The 20,217-nt window shown below is 44.8% G+C and overlaps 2 protein-coding genes across 2 annotated transcripts in view; one reads left to right on the top strand and one right to left on the bottom strand.

Moving 5' to 3' along the window:
• Positions 1-2,330, bottom strand: part of ARHGAP40 (Rho GTPase activating protein 40) — a 47,248-nt gene extending 44,918 nt beyond the window's left edge. Inside the window, exon 1 of the mRNA XM_015881403.1 lies at positions 2,225-2,330. The gene's annotated coding sequence lies outside the window, so the exon portion shown is untranslated. The remainder of the gene's footprint in view (positions 1-2,224) is intronic.
• Positions 2,324-19,190, top strand: ACTR5 (actin related protein 5). The gene is made up of 9 exons (XM_015881397.2): positions 2,324-5,283; positions 5,792-6,021; positions 6,272-6,441; positions 6,751-7,000; positions 8,598-8,775; positions 11,253-11,375; positions 11,859-11,998; positions 13,303-13,435; positions 14,479-19,190. The coding sequence occupies exons 1-9, from the start codon at positions 4,678-4,680 to the stop codon at positions 14,734-14,736; spliced, it is 2,088 nt and encodes a 695-aa protein (XP_015736883.1). The 5' UTR covers positions 2,324-4,677; the 3' UTR covers positions 14,737-19,190.
• Positions 19,191-20,217: the final 1,027 nt, after the last annotated feature.

Below are 20,217 nucleotides of genomic sequence, written 5' to 3' on the forward strand. Positions count from 1 at the left end.
CGCAGCGACCGCGGCTCCGCCCACCCCGTCAAGAGCCGCCCCTGCCCGGTGCGGTGCCCGTCTGTGATGGCTAAAGGCGAATTTGTTTCTGGTGAATAGCACGTCCGTATATATCGAAATGAATGAGCGCGGATACAAAGACGGACAGCAAACAAGTTTTATTTAAAAAGCACGCTGCCCTGCATAAATATTGGACGCGTGGACGGCTGTGGGAAAAGACAAACACGGCGTGCTTCGTAATTACAGGCAGCAGAACCGTTATACAGTCTCCCCATGCAGGGCTGTGGGGAGTTTCCTTCACTCAGAACTGTAGCATATCCCCCTCCTGCCCCTTCCTTTCATGGCCCCACAGAGCTGGCAGTGACTGTCTCTGGCACTGGAATCCAACCTTTGTGCACTGACAAGGGTATATTCTGCACAGCAGTGAAGGGGAACACACTCCATGGGTGCTAAGGGTGTTTAGCCACTCTAAAAGTGATTTGTACTTTGCTACTTTCCTACTGCAGAGCACACTTCCAAGCTCTGTGCTTGGAGGATGCTGCTTGCTGTGGTCCATTTAATAACACAGAATCAATCAATACTGCTCACTTAGAAAGCAGCTGTTGTGACCCGAGTGCATCAGCTTAGCCCTCATTTCTTTATTAGAGAATTAAACCTTCCCTGCCACACGGGAGTAGCTCTCACTGATGCTGAGCAGGATTGCTGTTTAATGGCCATAGAACTACCAGCTTCATTTCTACCTCGAGGGCAGTCCTCTGAGCTGCACTCTGTTCTGTTTTCCCATATCTCGTGCCCCATGATTGAAGCTAACAGCTCTCTGCTTTGTAGCCTTTGGGGAGCCCCAGGATTTTCACAACATTGCCACGCAGTAAATCACAAAGCCAAGCCACATCGACAGCCACAGAGGATGGCAGGAGTTGAATCCTCAGGACATTACAGATCTGGAGCAAATGGCTGAGAAAAGTCCAAGCGAGAGAACAAAGCATGGAGAACAGCAGCTGGTGAAGAAAAGGGGAAAGAGAAACTGTCATGGAAAGCACACTTTGGAAAGAGGTAAAGTTCCCAAGTAGGGTATAAATAATGTGAGACCATTCATGGCTATCCCTTCTCTTGTCCACCCCAACACAACCAACAAGCCTGTGTGTTATGGCTCTATGCTATAAGGGATGAGCTTTAAATCCAGATCTTCAGATTGCTCTGAAGAAGTGAATTTTTGTATATGCAAAGAGGTCTAGGAGAGCCAAAACGTAACCTAGCCAATTCCAGGCTTATTCTTAGCATTTTTTCTTCTAGTACCAGTAATGGAAAAAATAATAATAATTAAAAACAAAATCTCATGACACTGCTCTTGTTCTATCCGATGCCAAAGATCATTTAAGATGAGATATTCCTGGTTCATGCTAAAGTCAGCTTCAGGGTGTGCCAGTCAACAGATACAGCAGTTTAAGACAATACCAGTCCTTCACAATTCTGGCCTAACAAAGCAGCCAGCGCAGCTGGTAGAAGTAAACGTGGGTAACTTTTGCTGCAGTTTAAAATCCATGCAATGTAAGTAGAGAGGACAGCACAGAGACAGAGGAGGCAGAAATAAGCCTTACCTCTGAGCCCCTGCTGCAACAGGGTATGCAGCCAAAGAGCAAGGAAAGAAGCCATACACAAGCCTAATCTCTTCCACTCTTTCAGATGTATCTTTTGGTATTTGTATGAATCTGCATGCAGTCTCAAAAGACTTTGCAAATACATATACATGCCTTACTAATACACACACACACTTATACATACAGAGGGTAGTTAGTATTTACTAGGAGAGTGGTTAGGCCCTGGAACAGGCTGCCCAGGGAGGTTGTGGATGCCCTGTCCTTGGAGGTGTTCAAGGGCCAGTTGGACGGGGCCCTGGGCAACCTGATCTAAGTAAAGGTGTGTGTTTTGGTGGCCCTGCCAGGCAGGGGGGTTGGAACTACATGATCCTTGAGGTCCCTTCCAACCCGGGTCATTCTGTGATTCTGTAGTGACTCTGCTCAATTTTGTACTACCTTTAGTTGGTATACAACAGGAATCATTCCAAATAGGGATGACAGGGAGAGAAAACCTCTTGTAGTTCATTAACGAGGCAGAAACCAGTCCTGAAGATATCTCAGGCAGAGATGGAAAAAAATAATAATACGAGCTGAGGCACAAAAACAACAGATATGCCAAGAGATAGATAGTCTGGTCACGCACTCACCATCATGATGTTGCAGAGAACACTCCTTTCCACATGGGAGGGTCTTATCTTCGGTTCTGAGACCAGCCGCCTGAGATGGTAGTTTGCTTTTGGCTTTTGAACTCAGATAAGCAGTTTGGGCTTTGGTTGTCCCACAGGGCCGCTGGGTTGTTTGTCCTCTTCAAATTCTGTACTTGCTGTATCATTTTGGCTTTCAGCATCTGTTGGTTCATCTTCAGATTTAGATTCAGAAGGAGACACATCAGATTGTTTCTTAGTTGCTTCTGCAGGAGGCGTCTCTTCTAGAAGGTAGATTTAGAGATCTGTTACATTACAGTTAGTAGCTCTAGGAGCTGGACAAAATTCTTCTGAACCCCTTCCACCTGGAATTAAGGCTTTTCAACCCCAGCTAGGCAACAAGAAGCCTGTACAAGTGTTTGATCTTAGCTAATTAAGTTTTATTAAGCAACTACGTTAAAGGTAAAGCTGAGTTATGCACCTGTTTTATTCCCCACTTGCACCTAAAGTGGCATAAGATAATTGAATATGACTTAATTAGTCAAGAAGATATTAAAAAGACCATTGCTCTATTCAGTTTCTTAAGAGTGATAGAGAAATACTTGAATGCTGCAGTTCTTCAAGCACACCAGTATCTTGAAGTTTGGTAACACATGTAATCATATTGATTGAGAGGGAATTTAGATCATGGGATCCTGATGCAAATAACAGCCATCCTAGGGCCTGGCATTAGAAAGGTAAATGCAGTACACAGAACCTGAAAATACATATGTGTATGTATACGTATGTACATATATAACTCAATCAAGGCATCAAATTATTTCAGAGTTCCTCTGTCCAGGGAAAAATTGACACCCAAACTCAACATTAGAACAAGGCACAGCTCCCCTTCACCTACACAATACATTTTCTTCTGCTTTTCAGACATTAGAAATAAGCCATGCCTATGCTACTCAGGGTAGTTTGTACCATTATCAGAACTCCATAGAGCCGGCACTCTTGTTACTGTCATTGGTTATCCAAAAGAGTGCACTCGGATGTGCGGAGAATCAGCCAGCAGCAAGCAGGGATTTCTATGAGCATCACCTGTACATTAAAACTGAAAAATAGGAGCTGAGAGTCAACAAATGCACGAGTACGTGAAGGCAGGACAGGAAAGGTGATTAGAAGATAAGCCTCAGCTGTGGTGAACACCTTCTGTTCCACTGCTGTCTGTGGGTCCAAAGGAATCATTTGGTTATCTCTGCTCCTTGGGGATCCATTATAGAAATGGTTACTAAAACATTAAGTAAGAACCTGGCTTGTTGAAGCCAGTTTTTATTCTTATTTTCCTCCCTACAGTTGTCCCTCAAAGGCAGAATTACTGCTTTTGATTGGAATCAGTCAACTTACGATTGATTCCTCAGCTGCAACTGCTTGTGCTCCAGGATTAGCAAAACCAGCCAAGCTTTATGCCCAGGAGTACATCAGCAAGCCTATTATTAGCCTAAACCAAAGCATCTTATTAGTTACTGACATGTCAGAATTAAGAACAGTGGCAGAGCAGAAAGAGATGCAAAATACACAAAGAAATGAAAATGCACGTCCTGCTCCTTTAAGAAACTGCTTTTTATCAGCCTTAACATTAACAAGAGAATCCCTTAACAGCTCCCCTGGAAAAATCCACTCCCTACCCAAAATACACAGAGAGGATGAACTACAACACAAGCATTTGAAAACCACGCAAAGTTATTAGGAAGCATTTCTTTTAAATGGGAATCTACAAAGTGCATTCAACCACCAAACCACACCTTTATTTTCCCTCTGTGATGAGGGGCATCAGGTTAAAAATAGCTCACAGAATGCTTTAAAGATGAAGTTAAGAGACAAAGCCTTTCTACATGCATGCAGCCAACTTACCTTCATTAAGTAAGAGCCGTAGCCAGACCACCATTATAATCAGTATTAGCAGATATGGCAAAGAAAGACAAAAGAAGATAGGCAAAGTCAGCTCGCTCACCAAAGGAACTGGAGGATACTTCATTGCTTAGCTTCAGGTTAATCTAAGTTTAGAACAGCTTGTTCTTTACTAACTACCTTTTTATAACTCTGATTGCATCACTGTTAATCACAAGAGGACCACTGATATCCTCAGCATGGACAGCAAGAGGAACAGCCCTGCAAGGGTGGGGAGGAGGTGAAATGGATTAAGCACGGGATAAGGAGAGCCGAGAAAACATCTGATTTGATTGTCATTGCTTCAGCTGGTAATTACAGGGTAAGTATATATTGGAAAGCCCTCAAGGCTGATGTTAAAGTGGTAGTTAAAGGGATTCTAATGCAGTATAACCAAGCACTTCAATTGCTCTTTGCAACTGGTAATGAAGGTGACTTTTGAGAACTCAGTAATGCAGAATCAGGCTACTACTAGTTAGTTAAAAACTGCTTATGCCAGGTGCTCTTGTTTGACATGGGGTATGTGTACATCCCATATTAGTACAGACCCCATTTCTAACTTTCTCTGCCTATTTCATTCTATTAGTGAATCCATCAGGAACATATACTATTTTCATCACCGTCCTATTACCATTCGCTTGGAAAGGCCTTTCCAGTCAGACATCTCTCCTGAGGAGAGCAGAGCGGAGCCCCGGAACCCGATCGCAGCCCGCGTTGCCGCCCGGAGTCGTTGTGGTGCGCCCAAGATGGCGGCGGGGCGGGTGTTCCCCTTCCGCGACGCTCGCTGGGCCCCGGACCCGGTTCAGGCTCCGAGCCCAGCCGTGCGCAGCCCACAGCCGGTACCGCTGGTGATCGACAACGGCTCGTTCCAGACACGAGCGGGTTGGGCCGCCGCCGACCCCTCTGTCCCCGCTGAGCCTTTGCTCCGGTTCCGTTCTCTGGCGGCTCGCAGCCGCGGGGCTCGCGGTGGGGCCGGGGCCGAGACTCAAGTGGGCAACGACCTGGGCAGCCCCGAGCCGCTGCGTTGGCTGCTCCGTTCGCCCTTCGATCGCAACGTGCCCGTCCAGCTGGAGCTGCAGGAGCTGCTGTTCGACCACGTCTTCCAACGCTTGGGGGTCTCCTCGCAGGTACCAGCCAAGCCCAACCATCCGGGATCACCTCCTGAGGCGGAGATTAAACGCTGATAATTGTATCTGGTTTCCTTAATTAGAAAAAGGCAGAACTAAATCTCCGGTTTGCAGTCACTTTTTGCCTCCACGCTGTATAGATTTTGGTTAATTTGGGGGTTGGGAGGGACCTCAGGAGATCCAGCCCCTGTGGAAAGCAGGCTCTGGCCCGTGGCCCTGCTGCTCTCATAGGGAAGCTCTTTCATGTGTTTGCATGGAACTTTCAGTGTATGCTTTTAAAATCCATTCATCTCCACGTTTTGCAGTTCATTCCTTGGTTGAATTAATAGGCAAGCCCACCTATAGGCAAGCACTATCCCCTTGAGCACTGGGTGTAATGTAAGTGTTCAGTAGCCTGCACATAATGTGTGTGCTCGTTGTTGTTTGGGAGGAGCTGAAGCTGGACTTTAAAAGAAGGAAAGTTATCTCTGTTTATCCTTTATTCCTTCTTTTCTCTTGTTTTTTACAGGGTTGTGTTGATCATCCAATAGTTTTGACAGAAGCGGTGTGCAATCCTTTGTATTCAAGGCAAATGATGTCAGAGCTCCTGTTTGAATGCTATCAAGTTCCTAAAGTGTCCTATGGGGTGGATAGCTTGTACAGCTTTTACCACAACAAGAAGCTGAACTGGCCTTGCAGTGGATTGGTGATATCTTCAGGCTATCAGTGTACGCATATTTTGCCTATCCTAGAAGGGAGGTGAGTTCTTAATGTCCTGAGAACCCAATAAGTTCTTCTTGTCAGTGGTAAAAATACCTATTCCTCTGGCATTCAGCCTTACAGCTCCTGCAATGTGACTTCTTACCAGGTCCTAATTTATACTGAAGAGAAAGAACTACCTCATCTCCCCACTTGACCATGTTAAAATGGATAATGCTGCCTAGAACAGGAGGGCACTTTTACAGTGAAGGTCTCTCTTCGATTTCAGTTGTTTCTTTTGGACTTTCAGGTTGGATGCTAAGAATTGCAAACGTATCAATCTTGGTGGGTGTCAGGCAGCTGTGTACCTGCAACGCCTCCTCCAGCTCAAATACCCCGGGCACTTTGCTGCCATCACTCTCAGTCGCATGGAAGAGATACTTCATGAGCACAGCTACATTGCGGAGGACTATACAGAAGGTAGAACCAGCTTGGTTTTTTGTACTTGGATGTGTGGCTTACTGAAACTTCATTCTGTGCCCTATGTTCCTTTGTTTGTTGCCTCCTGGAGAAGAGAGTGCTAAGAGCCATTTGCTCTCAGTCTGACGTGAATTCAGTTCTCTGAGGAGGCAGCTTAAATAAAGGAGTGACTGCCAAGAAGTGGGCAGAATCCTGGGCTGGATTGTTGCCTGCTTTCTCTTAAGTCTGAACTTGGTTTGGAGAATGTATGATGTGTGAATCATCCTGTTCAACCTGACAAAATAATTTTTGTTCTTCGCAAATATTCAGAACTACAGAAGTGGCGGTCACCAGAGTACTACGAGAACAACGTGCACAAGATGCAGCTGCCCTTCTCTAACAAACTCCTGGGGAGCACTCTGACATCAGAGGAAAAGCAGGAGAGGCGGCAGCAGCAGTTGCGTAGACTTCAAGAACTCAATGCACGTCGGAGAGAAGAGAAGCTGCACCTTGACCAGGAGAGGCTGGACAGGCTGCTGTATGTGCAGGTAATCATGGCAGGTTCTTTTTCCAGCTCTCTTGGGACTTAATTGATGCAGGAGATTTGAGATGAAAGTACAGCATAGGAAGTTCTGCACGAATGTGCAGAATGATCTCTAGAGGTCCCTTCCAACCCTACAATTCTGTGATTCTGTGTGATTCTGTGAAGGTGATGGAACAGCTTGTGCTGGATGCCATCTCCAGACAACTGGGAGATAAGGAGGTTATCAGGAGTACCCAGCATGGGTTCACCAAGGGGAGGTTGTGCTCGACCAACTTGTTGGCCTTTTATGAAGATGTCACTAGCTGGGTGGACGGGGGGAGAGCGGTAGATGTAGTCTACCTTGATTTCAATAAGGCTTGATAACCTGCTCCCATGACGTCCCTATAACAAGCTGAGGAAGTGTGGGGATAGATGAAGTGGACGGTGAAGTGGGTCGAGAATTTGTGACTGGCAAGTGCAGAGGTGTGTGTGGCGGTGCGGTGTCTGCTGAGGCATGTATACTCATGACTTCTCCCCAAGGGTCTGTGCGGTCCGTCTTGTTCAAGCATCATGCGATCCTGGATGAGGGATATGACACCCTCAGCAATTTTGTGATGACAACGAATTGGAGATTTGGGCTGATCACGCTGAGCTGTTCGTCCATCAGAGACCTGACAGGTGGATGAGCTGGCATTAAGAAACCGATAGATTTAACAAAAAGCAAGTGTAGAGTCTTGCACCTGGTAGAAACAATGCAATGCACCATACAGCGGGGAAGAGCCTAGCTGGAGAGGACTTCTGCTGAAGGGACCTTGCTCTGGTGGACACAGTTGACAGCTAGGACCAGCAGTGTCCTTGTACTCAAAAAAAGCCAAATGCAATCGCTGGGGTGTATTAAAGAAGAGCAGCCAGTCAAGTCGAGGACGTTGATTTCCCCTCTTACTCGCACTGTAGCCTTCATCTGGATATGTGTCAGATCTGGGCTCCCCAGTACAAAAAAGACTAGGGAATCTCTGAAAGAAGCCATCGAGGCATAAAAAGAAATGCCTGGAGCATACTCCCCTATAGAGAAACTTAGGGAACTGTCTGTAATTAGCCTGAAGCAAACAAGGACCGCAGGAAGGGATCGATCCAGGTTATAAATAACCTGAGTGTGGGGCCATAGGCAAGGCTGTCTCTTTTGAGTAGATGTGTGGGGAAAGCGACTAAGGGGTAATGGAAAAAGTACAGCATGAGGAAGTCCACAAATGTGCGAAGGAATCTTTCACCTAGTTAGGTGAGGGAGGAGCAAACGGAACAGGCTGCCCAGGAAGGTGGTGGAGCTCCTATCTCTGAGATATTCAAAGACCCGAACTGAACGAGCTGTGTATGAGTATTGTAAGGGGGCCTGCTTGGCAGGGGGGTTGGACTCGATGATCTCTAGAGGTCTCTTCCCTTCCCTACAATTCTGTGATTCTGTGGTTCTGTGATATGCCTACGAGTTCTGAATAGTACTTTTCTGTGAGGTATTTTGAGTCTCCCATAATGAGAGCAGTGTATATACGTAGCTAGTAGCATTTTGTATCATTTTCTTTTTTTTATTTAATTTTTTTATTTTTTTTTTTTCTTTTTTTAACTTTTTTGGTTATATCACACCGCATCTGATTTGTCTCAGGAACATTCGAAGGCAAATGGATCAATTTCACAAAGCTTTAGTGGAGCTGAACATGGACTCTGCAGAGGAACTTCAGTCTTACATCAACAAATTGAGCCTGACCGTTGAACAAACGAAACAGAAAATCCTACAGGCGGAGGTCAATATTGAAGTGGATGTTGTGGACAGCAAACCAGAGGTATGTTTCCTCCAAGTTGATCTGATTCTAATCTCTGTGAGGGTTAAGTTTCTGTCTTAAAACGTTCCCTATGTGTAAATATCTGTATTATTGATGGGCTAAGGTTTTCCTTTAATACTCTCGTTGCTGATTTGGCAGCTGCTCCTCATTTGCAGCTTTCCTTATGCAGTTATGGAAGTTTAGAGTTATGATTGTTTAAGAGTATGCCTGAAATCAGTAACCCTTCTTGCAGTGTGCTCTGGGATCTGTCTTACTGTTTGATTTCTCACAATTCTAAGCATAACCTCTAGGCTTGCTGATGCTGGTTAAAGTACATAATTATATAATGGCAGTAAGCTTCCTCAAAAACTTCAACTGGGGATAAAAGAATAAAGCAGCCTGAAATAAATCATACACGATAGTCACGCCACTTCCATATTGTACTATTATTCCTGATGCACATGAAGTGCAAGCCATCACAAATCCTTGCTTGAAGGGTGGCTTGCTTATAGGGTTGTAAATGTAGCAGGTAACACACTTACCTTGGTCATGCTGCAAACTCCTGTCTTCCTTTACTTTTGCATTACTTTTGCTGAAATAATCTATAATGCATCAGGTCTGCTTCTTTCTTTTTAAGAGAATTGATGACATTGAATTGTAAGTACTTAAAACTCAAGTTGTTGTATGGTTGTCTGACCCACCACTACTTAAATGCTTGTAACCTAGCATTAAAGGTAAGCTCCTTTTGAAAATGGTATTTGCCTTTGTGTTCTTTGCTTTCAAATGCAGAGAACTTTATGGTAAAGAACCAACCCTTTGCTTTTGTTTTGGGTATGGTTCTCGGTCGCAGATCAAAGCAGACACTGCTGTCGTATAAAGCTCACATCTATGGAGTCTTCTCTGAGAAGGGAAAGTCATTTGCTTTGCCAGACTAACACAGGCCCAGCACGTACCAACTGCTTCTAAGAGATGGTCCAAATCTATTCCTTCATTTTAGTTTTATCTGTCTTTGCTCAGGAAAAGGTAGGCAAGAAAACAGAAGGATGAAGTACAGAGGACAGTGGTGCTGGAAATAACAATTCTCATGTTTCATATAGAACTTGAGACACAGCCAGAACTAGGCAGTGAGATGGTTCTTCTGGGTTCTGTCCTTATCAGGGAAGTTTATGTAAGAATCAGAGTGACTGCATGTGAGCAAAATGGGGTTAGATCGTGGATTTTACCAACGTTCCAGAAAGCGATAGCTGAATGCCTATGGGCTCCTTGTGATTCTGCCAGGTGGCTGTGCCTACGTTCCCTATATCATCCTCCCCTCTTCTACTACCAACATATCACAGCCTACCAGGCATACCTAATTATCTCAATTATACGTTGATATGAAATTTGGCAAGAGCCTTTTTGTTTGGTCTGGGCTTTGCGAGAAAGCTTACAGTTACCAGTGAATCCATTTGTGAAGACAGACCATCTCTGCGGGCTGTGTAAAGAGCTAGAAGCTAATTATGTTGTCCTAGGATTTGTGCCAGCTCTTCTGCTTTAAATATGTCATGCTTTGCTGTTGGTGTGATTTTGTTTTGCTTTTTAGAAGCCAAAAAATGCTGGAGATAACATCAGGTGACTTCCATTAGTTTGCTTTAACAATGGGCATGTCATCGATTTGGAGTAGTTATCTGTCTTTTAAATGAGATAAACGAGAAGCTTCAGAAGGTTTAAATGTTCCAGCTTTATTTTATCCTGCTATTGCTTGCAAAATATCATGACAAACCCTTACATTTAAAGAAGAACAACAAGGCAAAACCAGATCTTTGGAGACAAAATTAGGAATCTACATCATTGTAATGAAGGAATAAATGAGGTAATTAAATAATTGCTCCTAATTCACCATAGTGTTCTGTAATCTGGAGTGATGCTTTTCATTAGGAAGGAGCTTTGGGAGCAGCTTTCTGTCTGTGTAAAATGCAGTGAGGCTTTTTTATATCCCATGTGCAAATGCTGAGCAGTTACAAGTAGGCAACTGTCAAAAACTGCTGGCGTTTTAACTTGCAAATATTTGTTTTCCAGTCCCACACAAGCAAAGCAGGGAATTAAGTGGTAATTATAGAACAGTTAGAGGTGCTGGGAGAGCACCATGTTTCAACCAACTTTAAAAGCTATTTTAATAAGCTTTAATATGTTATTATGCTAGCAGGGTCCTGGCATTCAACCTGTTGACTAAGGCTTTTCATTTCTGAGCTGTCTTCAAGGTAATAATAATAATTATGAAGTCTGAAAATGCTTGATTTTTATTCTTAGAGTGAATGTATTTTTCTACTCCTGTTTTCTGGGCTGTCATTGTTCTGATTTTTGTCTTCCGTGCTGAAGGGCAACGTATGTGTTTTCAAGCATGATAGAGTTTGGATGTGCAGGAATCAGGGTTACATCTTCTGAATGTGTCAGCAGCATTGATGTGGTATATGTGCCCAGCACATCTGGGCTAACAGATCTGCATGTTCTGTTTCTAGACACCTGACTTGGATCCACTGGGCAGTGAACAGTCACTGGAAGATGTCGAAAGTATTAATGAGTTTGAACCTTTATTTGCTGAGGAACAACCTGAAGCTGAGAAGCCTGTTGCTGCAGTGCAGGTTTGACTTAAATACCTACAGCTTATGTCAGAGGTTACTGCCTGCTGTTTGTTTGACTGTTTCTCCAAATGTGAACAGTGCTGTCTGTTTGTGGTGGAGATTCTTAAACCCCTGAACTGTGCTCAAGACAGGAGTCCTCACAGTCATGACTGATGGTTTGAGCATGAGTATATGCAGTCAGCTCTCTGCATGCTGTTGCAATGCCATGTTCTTTGGGAAACAGTCCTGCTTAAGCTTTTGCGTGTGACTCATAGCCTGTATCCCATTCTAGTGTGAACAAAACTTTCTGACACTGAGCTTTAGGACTGAACAGTAACAAGTATGAAGGGAAAAAAAGAAGTCAGTTTTCCTTATCCTTTTAGAACCTTTTGCAGCACTGTCTCTGAGAGAATATCACGGTCTTTTTAGTAGAGATTCTCTGGAAACTTTGCTCGCTCTGTTCTCTAGTATAACTTCCTATTTTTCAATCTCCTATTTTTAAAGCCCGTGTTTAACCTGGCAGAATACCACCAACTTTTTCTTGGCACTGAAAGAATAAGAGCTCCAGAGATCATCTTCCAGCCCTCCCTGATAGGAGAAGACCAAACCGGTATAGCAGAAACGATGCAATATGTACTCGAAAGGTGAGTTTACAGAGATAACTGGGCATTTTCTTCAAACAAGCCTTTGTTTGGATACCAGCTTTTACAATGCTGGTTATTTAACAGTACCTTGAGAAAGGCATGTTTGAGTAGTTCTTTTTTTGGCAGGCTTGAGTGTTGAAGGTTAGAGATGCCTTTCTGTTCTAGAAACCAATTCTAAGTTTGGTTGTCTGAGTCAGTGGTCTTAAAACTCTTTTTGTTATTCACTTGTATTTATTGAAGTTCTAGAGTGTAAACTGTCGATATATATGTATTTATTGATAAATCAGATACATGTGCTACTCAACTAACATATATATACATTGTAAAATAAAAGTAGAAATTGAAGGAGGTTGAGACAAAGATTGAGTATTTTATTAACGTTACAGAAACTAGTTTGGGCCCCTCACTGCAACAGAGATGCTGAGTTGTTTCGGGAGTGCATTCAGTGAAGAGTAACAAAGCTGGTGAAGGAACTAGAAAACAAGACATCAGAGATGGCTGAGGGAATTGAATTTAATTGGAGGAGTCTGAAGGCAGGCATTGCTCTCTATGACTGAAACCAGGCTGCTGCATGGAGGCTGTCAGTCCCTTTTCCTTGAGCAGTAAAGTGATGGGACACAAGGAAATGGCTTGCAGTTGTGCCAGGGAGGCTTAGATCAGACATGTTGGGGCACTGTGTGAACTGAAGAAGTTGCCATCCCTGGACATACTTAAGAGATGTGTAGACATATTGCTTAGAGATGTGGTTTAGTTGTGGACTTGGCAGTGTCAGGTTGATGGTTGGACTCAATAATCATAAAATCACTGAGACTGGAAGAGATCCTTATGGTTCTATGAAAAGGACTTCCCGCACAGCGGTACACTGTCTTGTACACATCCTGCTTTATAGACTACTGATCCAAGCTGTTGTGGAGATAAACAAAGAACCCTTGCAAAAATATCTATCCCCTAAAACAATAAGGTATCAATCTCTTTCTGTAAGACCAAAGTCAGTGATGTTTGCAAGTCATCAAACTCTAGGAGTACATGAGGTCAAGTTTTCCAGGAAGTAAGAACTCCAGCTCTACTAAATTGTTGATTTACAAGGATACAGTTCAGAGTGCTCTGAGGATTTTCTTCTGCCCATCCCCTGAATTTACAGAAACCTAATGAACACAGGGTTTCATGCCAGCGAGGTGGAGAAAATATGTAAAGGTGTGAATCTTGAAGACAATCTGTTGTGTTTTTCCCTGGTAGCTGCTCAGTTCAGAGAAGTAACATTCCTGAAAAAGATAGAATTTGTGGGTCTTTTTCCTCCCTTGTAGGTATCCAAAAGAGCAACAAGCTGTTCTTGTCCAGAATGTTTTTCTCACTGGTGGGAATGCAATGTATCCTGGACTAAAAGCCAGAGTCCAGAAAGAACTCCTTGAAATGAGGCCGTTCCAGTCATCTTTTCAGGTACACATACTGATATAATGTTTTCATGAATAGCCATTCATCTGTGTGGAAAAAATAGTTCAGGCTGGGAGAAGTACAGAGTGGGTGTCATCAGAGCATGGGAATGGAGTGTGTTTGTTTTATGACGAGGCAGATGACAGTGAGAGAATGAGGGTGGAACAAAGATAAGCAGTTGGTCTTTCTGAATACAGTAGAAAGAGTAGAATTGCCTTGGAGGAGTTGCTTCTGACTGTGCACTCACAAGAAAGCACGTTTGGCTGAATGTCTGCAAATTGGGACAGTTACTTTCTGAAACAATCAGCCTTTGTTAGGAATCATTGCTGGGAAAAACTGCGCTTACTTGGAAATGAAGTTACTTGGTGTCCTTACAGGTAAAGATTATCTGGAATAGCAGCAAAAAGTGTCTTAGAAACCTATGAAAAAAGAAGAGCTTTCTTTTTTCCATTCAAATGTTCCGTGCTGTGGTTCTATCAGAAATGTCATTTCATAGATATTATGTATAATGCTTACAGGGTGCCTTGTTCAGCCGGCTTGTAGCTGCAGCAGGAAGCATTTTATGCTGCAGTAATAAGAATCATTTAAATGGGAGCATGAATCTACTCCAGAAGAGAAAAAAGAGCACATGGAAGGAGCACATATAGTCTTTTTCCCACACAATGTGCTTTCTTAGCTTGCAGTATTCCACCTTGCCACTTCAAACAAGTAGGAAGCATTGCTGGAGCTCTTGATACCTGTTTTGCATTGCCACCAGCTCTTCCAGTATTGGCTTTGAGCTGTTAGTGCTGCTGGTTGTGAATGTGATGCATACACGTGCTCTGGAAGCTGTAGAAACTCAGCAGTTTCATGGGGAATTGATCCGAGGGTGAAAACATGCTTCAAATCCTTTCCTAAAATCACTTTCAGAAGCACTGAATTACCAGCTTGAAATTTGGAAATAGTGACTTGCATTGTAACTGGAGTAAAAAGGGCTTTTCTCTCCTGTGTTTAGATCTTAAACAAGCTGGGATTGTTCTGCATTTGATGTTCTTGTATTTTCCTTCCAGGTTCACCTTGCTTCCAGTCCCATTTTAGATGCTTGGTACGGGGCTCGGGATTGGGCAGTGGAACACATGACCCGTGAAGAAGGTTGGATTACCAGAAAAGACTATGAAGAAAAAGGGGGAGAATACCTCAAGGAACACTGTGCCTCAAATGTCTACGTGCCCATCCGCCTTCCAAAGCAGGCCCCAAAGACTACAGAGGCATTGGCACCCAGCAGGGCACTGGCAGCTGGTACAGGCAATCCTTGTGAGCAGGCGTAGTGCGATGAGCCTTTGTAACAGCCCCTCCCATGGAGGGAACGATGCAAAGAGAAAAGCTGATGCTCTGCAGCCTGAGCTGTGTGTAGAGCAGAAGCCTTGGGCTCTCCCTGTTGGCTGCTCTGGGAATGCAAAGTGTCTCATCTGTTGCTTGGAAGAGAAGTGCTGCTCTGAAGCATCAGCTGGAGTGATTGTAATGGATTGTACTGCTGCATAGCACAGGAAAGTGAATCAACAAGGCAGAACGCCGGAAAAATGCATTCCAGAGGAAAATACTCTCTTATGAACTTGTATGATAAGACTCAGGGTTTTTTTGAAAACGTTTGTGGGGTTTTTTTAATTAAAAGTTCACTGGTTGTATGCTGCTCTCATTGCACAGCCCAGAAGCTGGGCTTGTATTGCACGAGTCAGTCCAGCAGGTGTCTCTATTGCTCGTTGAAGTGAGCTGTTGTGAAGCTGTGCTATAGGAGCTTCTTGGCCTCCAGCCTCCTCCTGAGGCTGCCTGGGCTGGTGTCCTGATTGATGTCCATCCTGCTTCGTGCTTCTGGTAAACCACGGCATGATCAGTGGGGTTTCAGACACTTCTGAGTTTGTCAGCTGCTGGCATCTTGATTAAAAGCAGAGGTGTGATCACATAGAACACGGCTCAGCTGTAAAGGAGGAGCCCTTCTTAAAGCACAGATCAGAAGGAGTGCTGAGTCCTGTGGAGTCTGCAGGTGATTTTGCAGGAGTGGGGGCTGAGCAGGGCAGCTCTCAACAAGTGTGACTGTGACTGTGCTGCTCTTTGAAAGCTGGCTGGGAGCACCTGCATATCTGTATCTATATTCCATGATACACAATACATTGGCTTCCTCCATTGGAAGCCTCTTGGTAGCACGTTCTCCTGAAACCATTAGTGTCAGCCATGTTATAGCAATGGTGGGAAAGAGGACAGATTGTCCCCTAGCAGAAATCCCTTGCCATGCTTAGTGTGCTCTCAGTACTAGAAAGGGTGCTAATGTGAGTGTAGTCAGGGTTGTTAGCTGCCGCTGAAGGTCAGATTTACCTTTTGACTTGAATTGCTTCTGAATTGTTGGCACTGTGACTAAATCAGAGCAGAGGATGGTCACTGAAAATCTTGTTAGCAATAAAGCCAACGCTTTGCTTTATCACTGACGTGTTTCAGTGATGTGAGCTCTTCAATAGGTACAGCAATAAGCAGGTATTTGAGTGATTGTATGTTGCTGGAAAACAGGTTTGCAGCCAGGCCCCTGTCCTGCACAACATGCTCCAGCTGAAATTTAACTCAGTTCTCGCACTGAACGACTTGCTGTTGTTTTACCAAAAGAATAATCAGTGCTAAATGCTGGACTGAAATCTAAGCAAACACCAGCAGTTTTGGCAAGAGCCCTAAAGTTCAAGTGTTGGGCTGGAAAAAGTAGGACTATGAGGAAACTATCTGGGTCATAATTGGTATCAGGAGGGTAAGCAGGTGGTGGCTTCCAGTCAGTCCTGTGAGAGCTGCGGAGCATTGAGATAAGTTATCTTGCTGAGTCAAAACAAAGGCTGTGAGATACGTGTTGATGCTGAAGCATTAAGTTTATTGCCATAGGATGTGGTACACGTATCTAATAGCAAAAATCTTAACCAGACCCATGACTTTAAGAAGAGCTGAATGTGTCAGGTCCTGCACGCTGAGGTCACAGCTGTGTGCAGAAGTTAAATGCATTCTTGGAGACTGTAAAGGGGGAAGTGGTGTGGACCTGCTCTACTGCCTGGTTCCTGGCACTGGTTTCTCCCTTTGGCTTCATCTTAACTGACTGGGAAGAAGGAGGAGGAGAAGGGAGCTTGCTGCCTGTAGCTAGGACCAGCAATCCAGCTTGGAGGCCATCCCAAGCTGCCTCCAGGCCTCCCGCTTTTCAAGAACATTAAGGCAATTTGAGGTGTTCAAAGAATGTGGACAAACATGCTGTGCTGAGATGCAGAAATGTTACACCCCACCAAAGCGTTTCTGTTGGGTTTTGTTTTGTTGATCTGGGCTGGTGTCCCATTGCTGTTTGACCTCTTTCTGACCCATTTCTAGCTGTCACGGTGGGCACAGTGCTCACGGTGTTGATGCTTGGCCGAACTGTTCCAACCATTTTGCTTATGGATTGGGAGCAGAGCTGTGCAATGCAGCAAAGAGTTGCCAAGTCAGCAGCTTTGACTGCTTCCAGGAAGCGTGATTTTATAATCTTATAAATATTAGCTGTTAATTTGTTACTGTAATAACTGGAGTATCTAATGAACTCGGGCAATACAATTGCAGTCACAAGCTGTGCTAACTACGCTGGTGTCGTTTAATTGCTCGGAGAAGCAACATTAAAAGGGTGGACGTTGGAAAACAGGATTGATTTTTACCAGCTGAGGTTTGCTTCCCTGATTTGTTCTGCTGAAGTGCTACGTGAGTGGTGGTGGTGGTGGCACAAAGGTTGAATGAGGGCAGGAGGAAGCAGTGCTGGTAGTTGAAGTTCTCTTGGATGTCCACCATGGTGCCATTTCTGTAGCAAGGTTTTTGGTGTCAGTTTTCCATATAACCAATGTAGGGTGCACCACACCCAGAGGGGGCTTGGAACCTTCCTCCCTTGCTTTGGCTTACACCACTTAAAGGAGGAGGAGGCCAGTAAGGTGCCTTTCTGGCTCTTTCTGGAGTGTTGTCTGGCTTTGGGGAGCTATAGGAGGAATTGTTACTGGAGAGGAAGAAATACAGCTCTGTGGACAGGGAATGCAGGTGATGGCACTGTGAGGGCCTCTGCCAGGTGCTCAGCGGGCTGTGTAGAACTGCATGGGTAGAGCTGCTGTGTGGGCAGCCTTGTGGGCAGCAGGGAGTGTATCCTCACAGGTGTCCTGCAAGCTGACAAGTGCAGTTGCCAACCTGACTTGGTCTAGTGGTCCTTAGCTGGTCCTCAGTACTTAAGGTTCAAAGCAGCCCACAACCTTATTATACAACGGAGTTATCACCTAATTCAGGTCAAAGAATACAAAAGTACAAGTTGCAATTTATCAGGCTTGGTGAGCTCGGTCTATTTAATCTAAACTGGGTTCCACCTTTCACAGGGTCCCTAAGATCTGCTGGGAGTGGGAACACCACGTCAGTGAGGAGCCCTGGGGACTAAACACGGCTCACGTGTCCCATGTCCCAGATTTCCTCTTGTGCTGTGGGCAGGGTTTGCTTTTGGTCTTCAAGGCTTCTTATGTTTCCTGTGCCACGACGACTTCAAACACAAACCATTCTTTGCTAAATCTCTGCTCGGACACCAACATTAGAACTCTTTGCTCCAATTATTAATCTCCAGGATAGTTAATGTGCTGGGTAAGGCAGCATTGCAGAAGAAAGAGGAGATGCCCTGTCACTTAAAATATAGGATTATCCCTCCGCAGACAGCCTGCAATGCTCATGTAGCAGCCAGGCGTAAAGCAGAACTTGTGAAGCTTGTGTGGGATGAGCTGGGGAAGGCAGCCTGCTGTAATGGATTTAACGTTATCCCCCAAGTCAGATGGTGGGATTTCCACCCTGGTTCTACACGTCAGGCACAGAGCAGCTGCTCTGCGTCCCATTATTCACTCCCACTGCCAGTGGTTGAACATGAGCTTCAACAGAACTGCTCGGCCTGAAGCGGTTCAGGCTGCAGTTTGCTGGTGTGGTTTACCAACAACCCTCCATGCTGCATTTTGCTCTTTTCAGATGCTCAGCCTCCCCTGGTTTGCTGCTGCACACCTTTTAGTCTGTTTCTGAGCCCAGCCTTGGCTCTTAGGCCATCAAAGTGCCATTAGTTTCTATGTTTTCTGTTTTCTTTTTAATTGCATTGTTTCTTCTACTTCCTTAGGGATCTTTTCTTCCCTTTTTTGAGCAGTGGGCTTGCTTTCCATTTCCTAAGGCAGCAGAGACCATAATGAGAGCACTAGATGGAGAGCCAGGAGGGCTGCCTTCATTTTCATCTCTATTTACTCCTGACAAGCCAGTTTGTGCTTGTTTGCTTTGACCTTGCTGCTGTGCCTCAGCGTCTGTAACAGCAAAATTAACCCCAGAGTCATGTTGGCAGGGGCTGCTCACACTGTGTAACAGTTGCAGATGATGGTAAGGCTGGTGGGAAGGAAGAAAAGAGGGTTGTAGGGGGAGGTCAGATAAAGCCCTGGGGAGCTGGTCCATGTTTCATGCTCAGATGGATCAGGTGCAGGTGGGAGCCTTCTGACCACTTACCGTCTGAAGCTGATTGAGCCATGCAGTGGTGTAAGAATCACTCTGTACTTGTCTTATTCAATTGCTGCTGATCACTGTCAGAATATGGAACAAACTGGGTTTAAGGTCTGACTTTTATGCTCTCAGAATTCCCAGTCCTGGACAGGGTTTCTTTACCTGTTAATTTATTTCAGGACCGAGGTGAAGAATGAAGTGTTTGCTCTCTTTATCTGCCAGGAAATAAAATGAATAGAAGCGATGTGCTGGTGGGGAAAGCGTGTTTCATGTTGTCATTCAGATTCCTTGTAGGCATCCAGGCTCCTGTGTTCCCAGTAGCTGTGCTCAGGCTGTTAACACAAGAGGAAGCTCATCCCCAGGGGATGCTCAGGGCACCGCTCTGGATGGGTCTGGCTGAGCTTCACAGCATGCAACGTTAGCATGGCTTCATTCAAACCCACTGAATTCCAGAGAAAATAGACCTTTGGAAAGGAAAGCATGGAAGCTCCTTGTTTTTGGAGGATGTGAGGTGAGATACCTGAACTTTATTTATGGTAATAAAGCAGGAAATGGAGCCTGACTCACTGACACTTGTTCTGCAGCCTGACCCACCAGGTGAGGAGCAGCCCTGGGGGTGCCCTGAGGGCTGGCAGCGACGCTGTTCCCTGCTCAGCTCCAGACATAATTCTGTTTGCTCTCTGTCTTTAGAACCTGTTGTCAGCACTCCAGAGGCAAAATACCTTTACAGTGTCCCCAGCTGTTTTATAGGTTGTATCCGCAGTAACCTGGATTTTCCACCATGGCTTTTTAGGCTCGCAGAGGGTGTTACCAGGTAGATTCCATCTGGCAGCTCTGGCTTTGAGCACTCAGTAAGCTCCTTGCATAGCTTGTTGAGTATTAGGAAAAGCAGCTCTGATTGCTGAGTGTGGCAGGGCTGCTTTTTGTGCGTGTGTGTCATCTTTAAACTCAGTTTTCTGCCCCTTGGATTGGATGTGTTGCATTAGCAGGATGCTCCTGGCTGCTGTTGTTTCTCAGCACCACAAAATGCATTTCCAGCCCTGACCCTTCGATCACTATAATTTCATTTTCCATGCTGCCGCTTGGTTAAAACATACCCCACTCCTCCTCTCACCCCCAGATTCCTGCCACATACCTGGCATTCCTTCATCTTAATGAGATGAGGGAGTGGGGGATTTCACCCTCCTGGAATTTTAGAGGAATACTAAGTGGATTTCTCATGAAAAGTCCCATTTAGGATCTAAATCTCCAGAAGGTAGCCCCACATGGCA

This window comes from Coturnix japonica, chromosome 20, assembly GCF_001577835.2.
Source record: "Coturnix japonica isolate 7356 chromosome 20, Coturnix japonica 2.1, whole genome shotgun sequence".
Lineage (NCBI taxonomy): Eukaryota > Metazoa > Chordata > Aves > Galliformes > Phasianidae > Coturnix > Coturnix japonica.

What these genes read in the sequence shown, in the direction of transcription:
- ACTR5 (XM_015881397.2), top strand. Translation starts at nt 4,678, where the DNA reads ATGTGTACATCCCATATTAGTACAGACCCCATTTCTAACTTTCTCTGC. An exon ending in GCTTGGGGGTCTCCTCGCAG is followed by an intron (nt 5,284 to 5,791) that starts GTACCAGCCAAG and finishes TGTTTTTTACAG; the next exon opens with GGTTGTGTTGATCATCCAAT. An exon ending in AGCCTGTTGCTGCAGTGCAG is followed by an intron (nt 11,376 to 11,858) that starts GTTTGACTTAAA and finishes CTATTTTTAAAG; the next exon opens with CCCGTGTTTAACCTGGCAGA.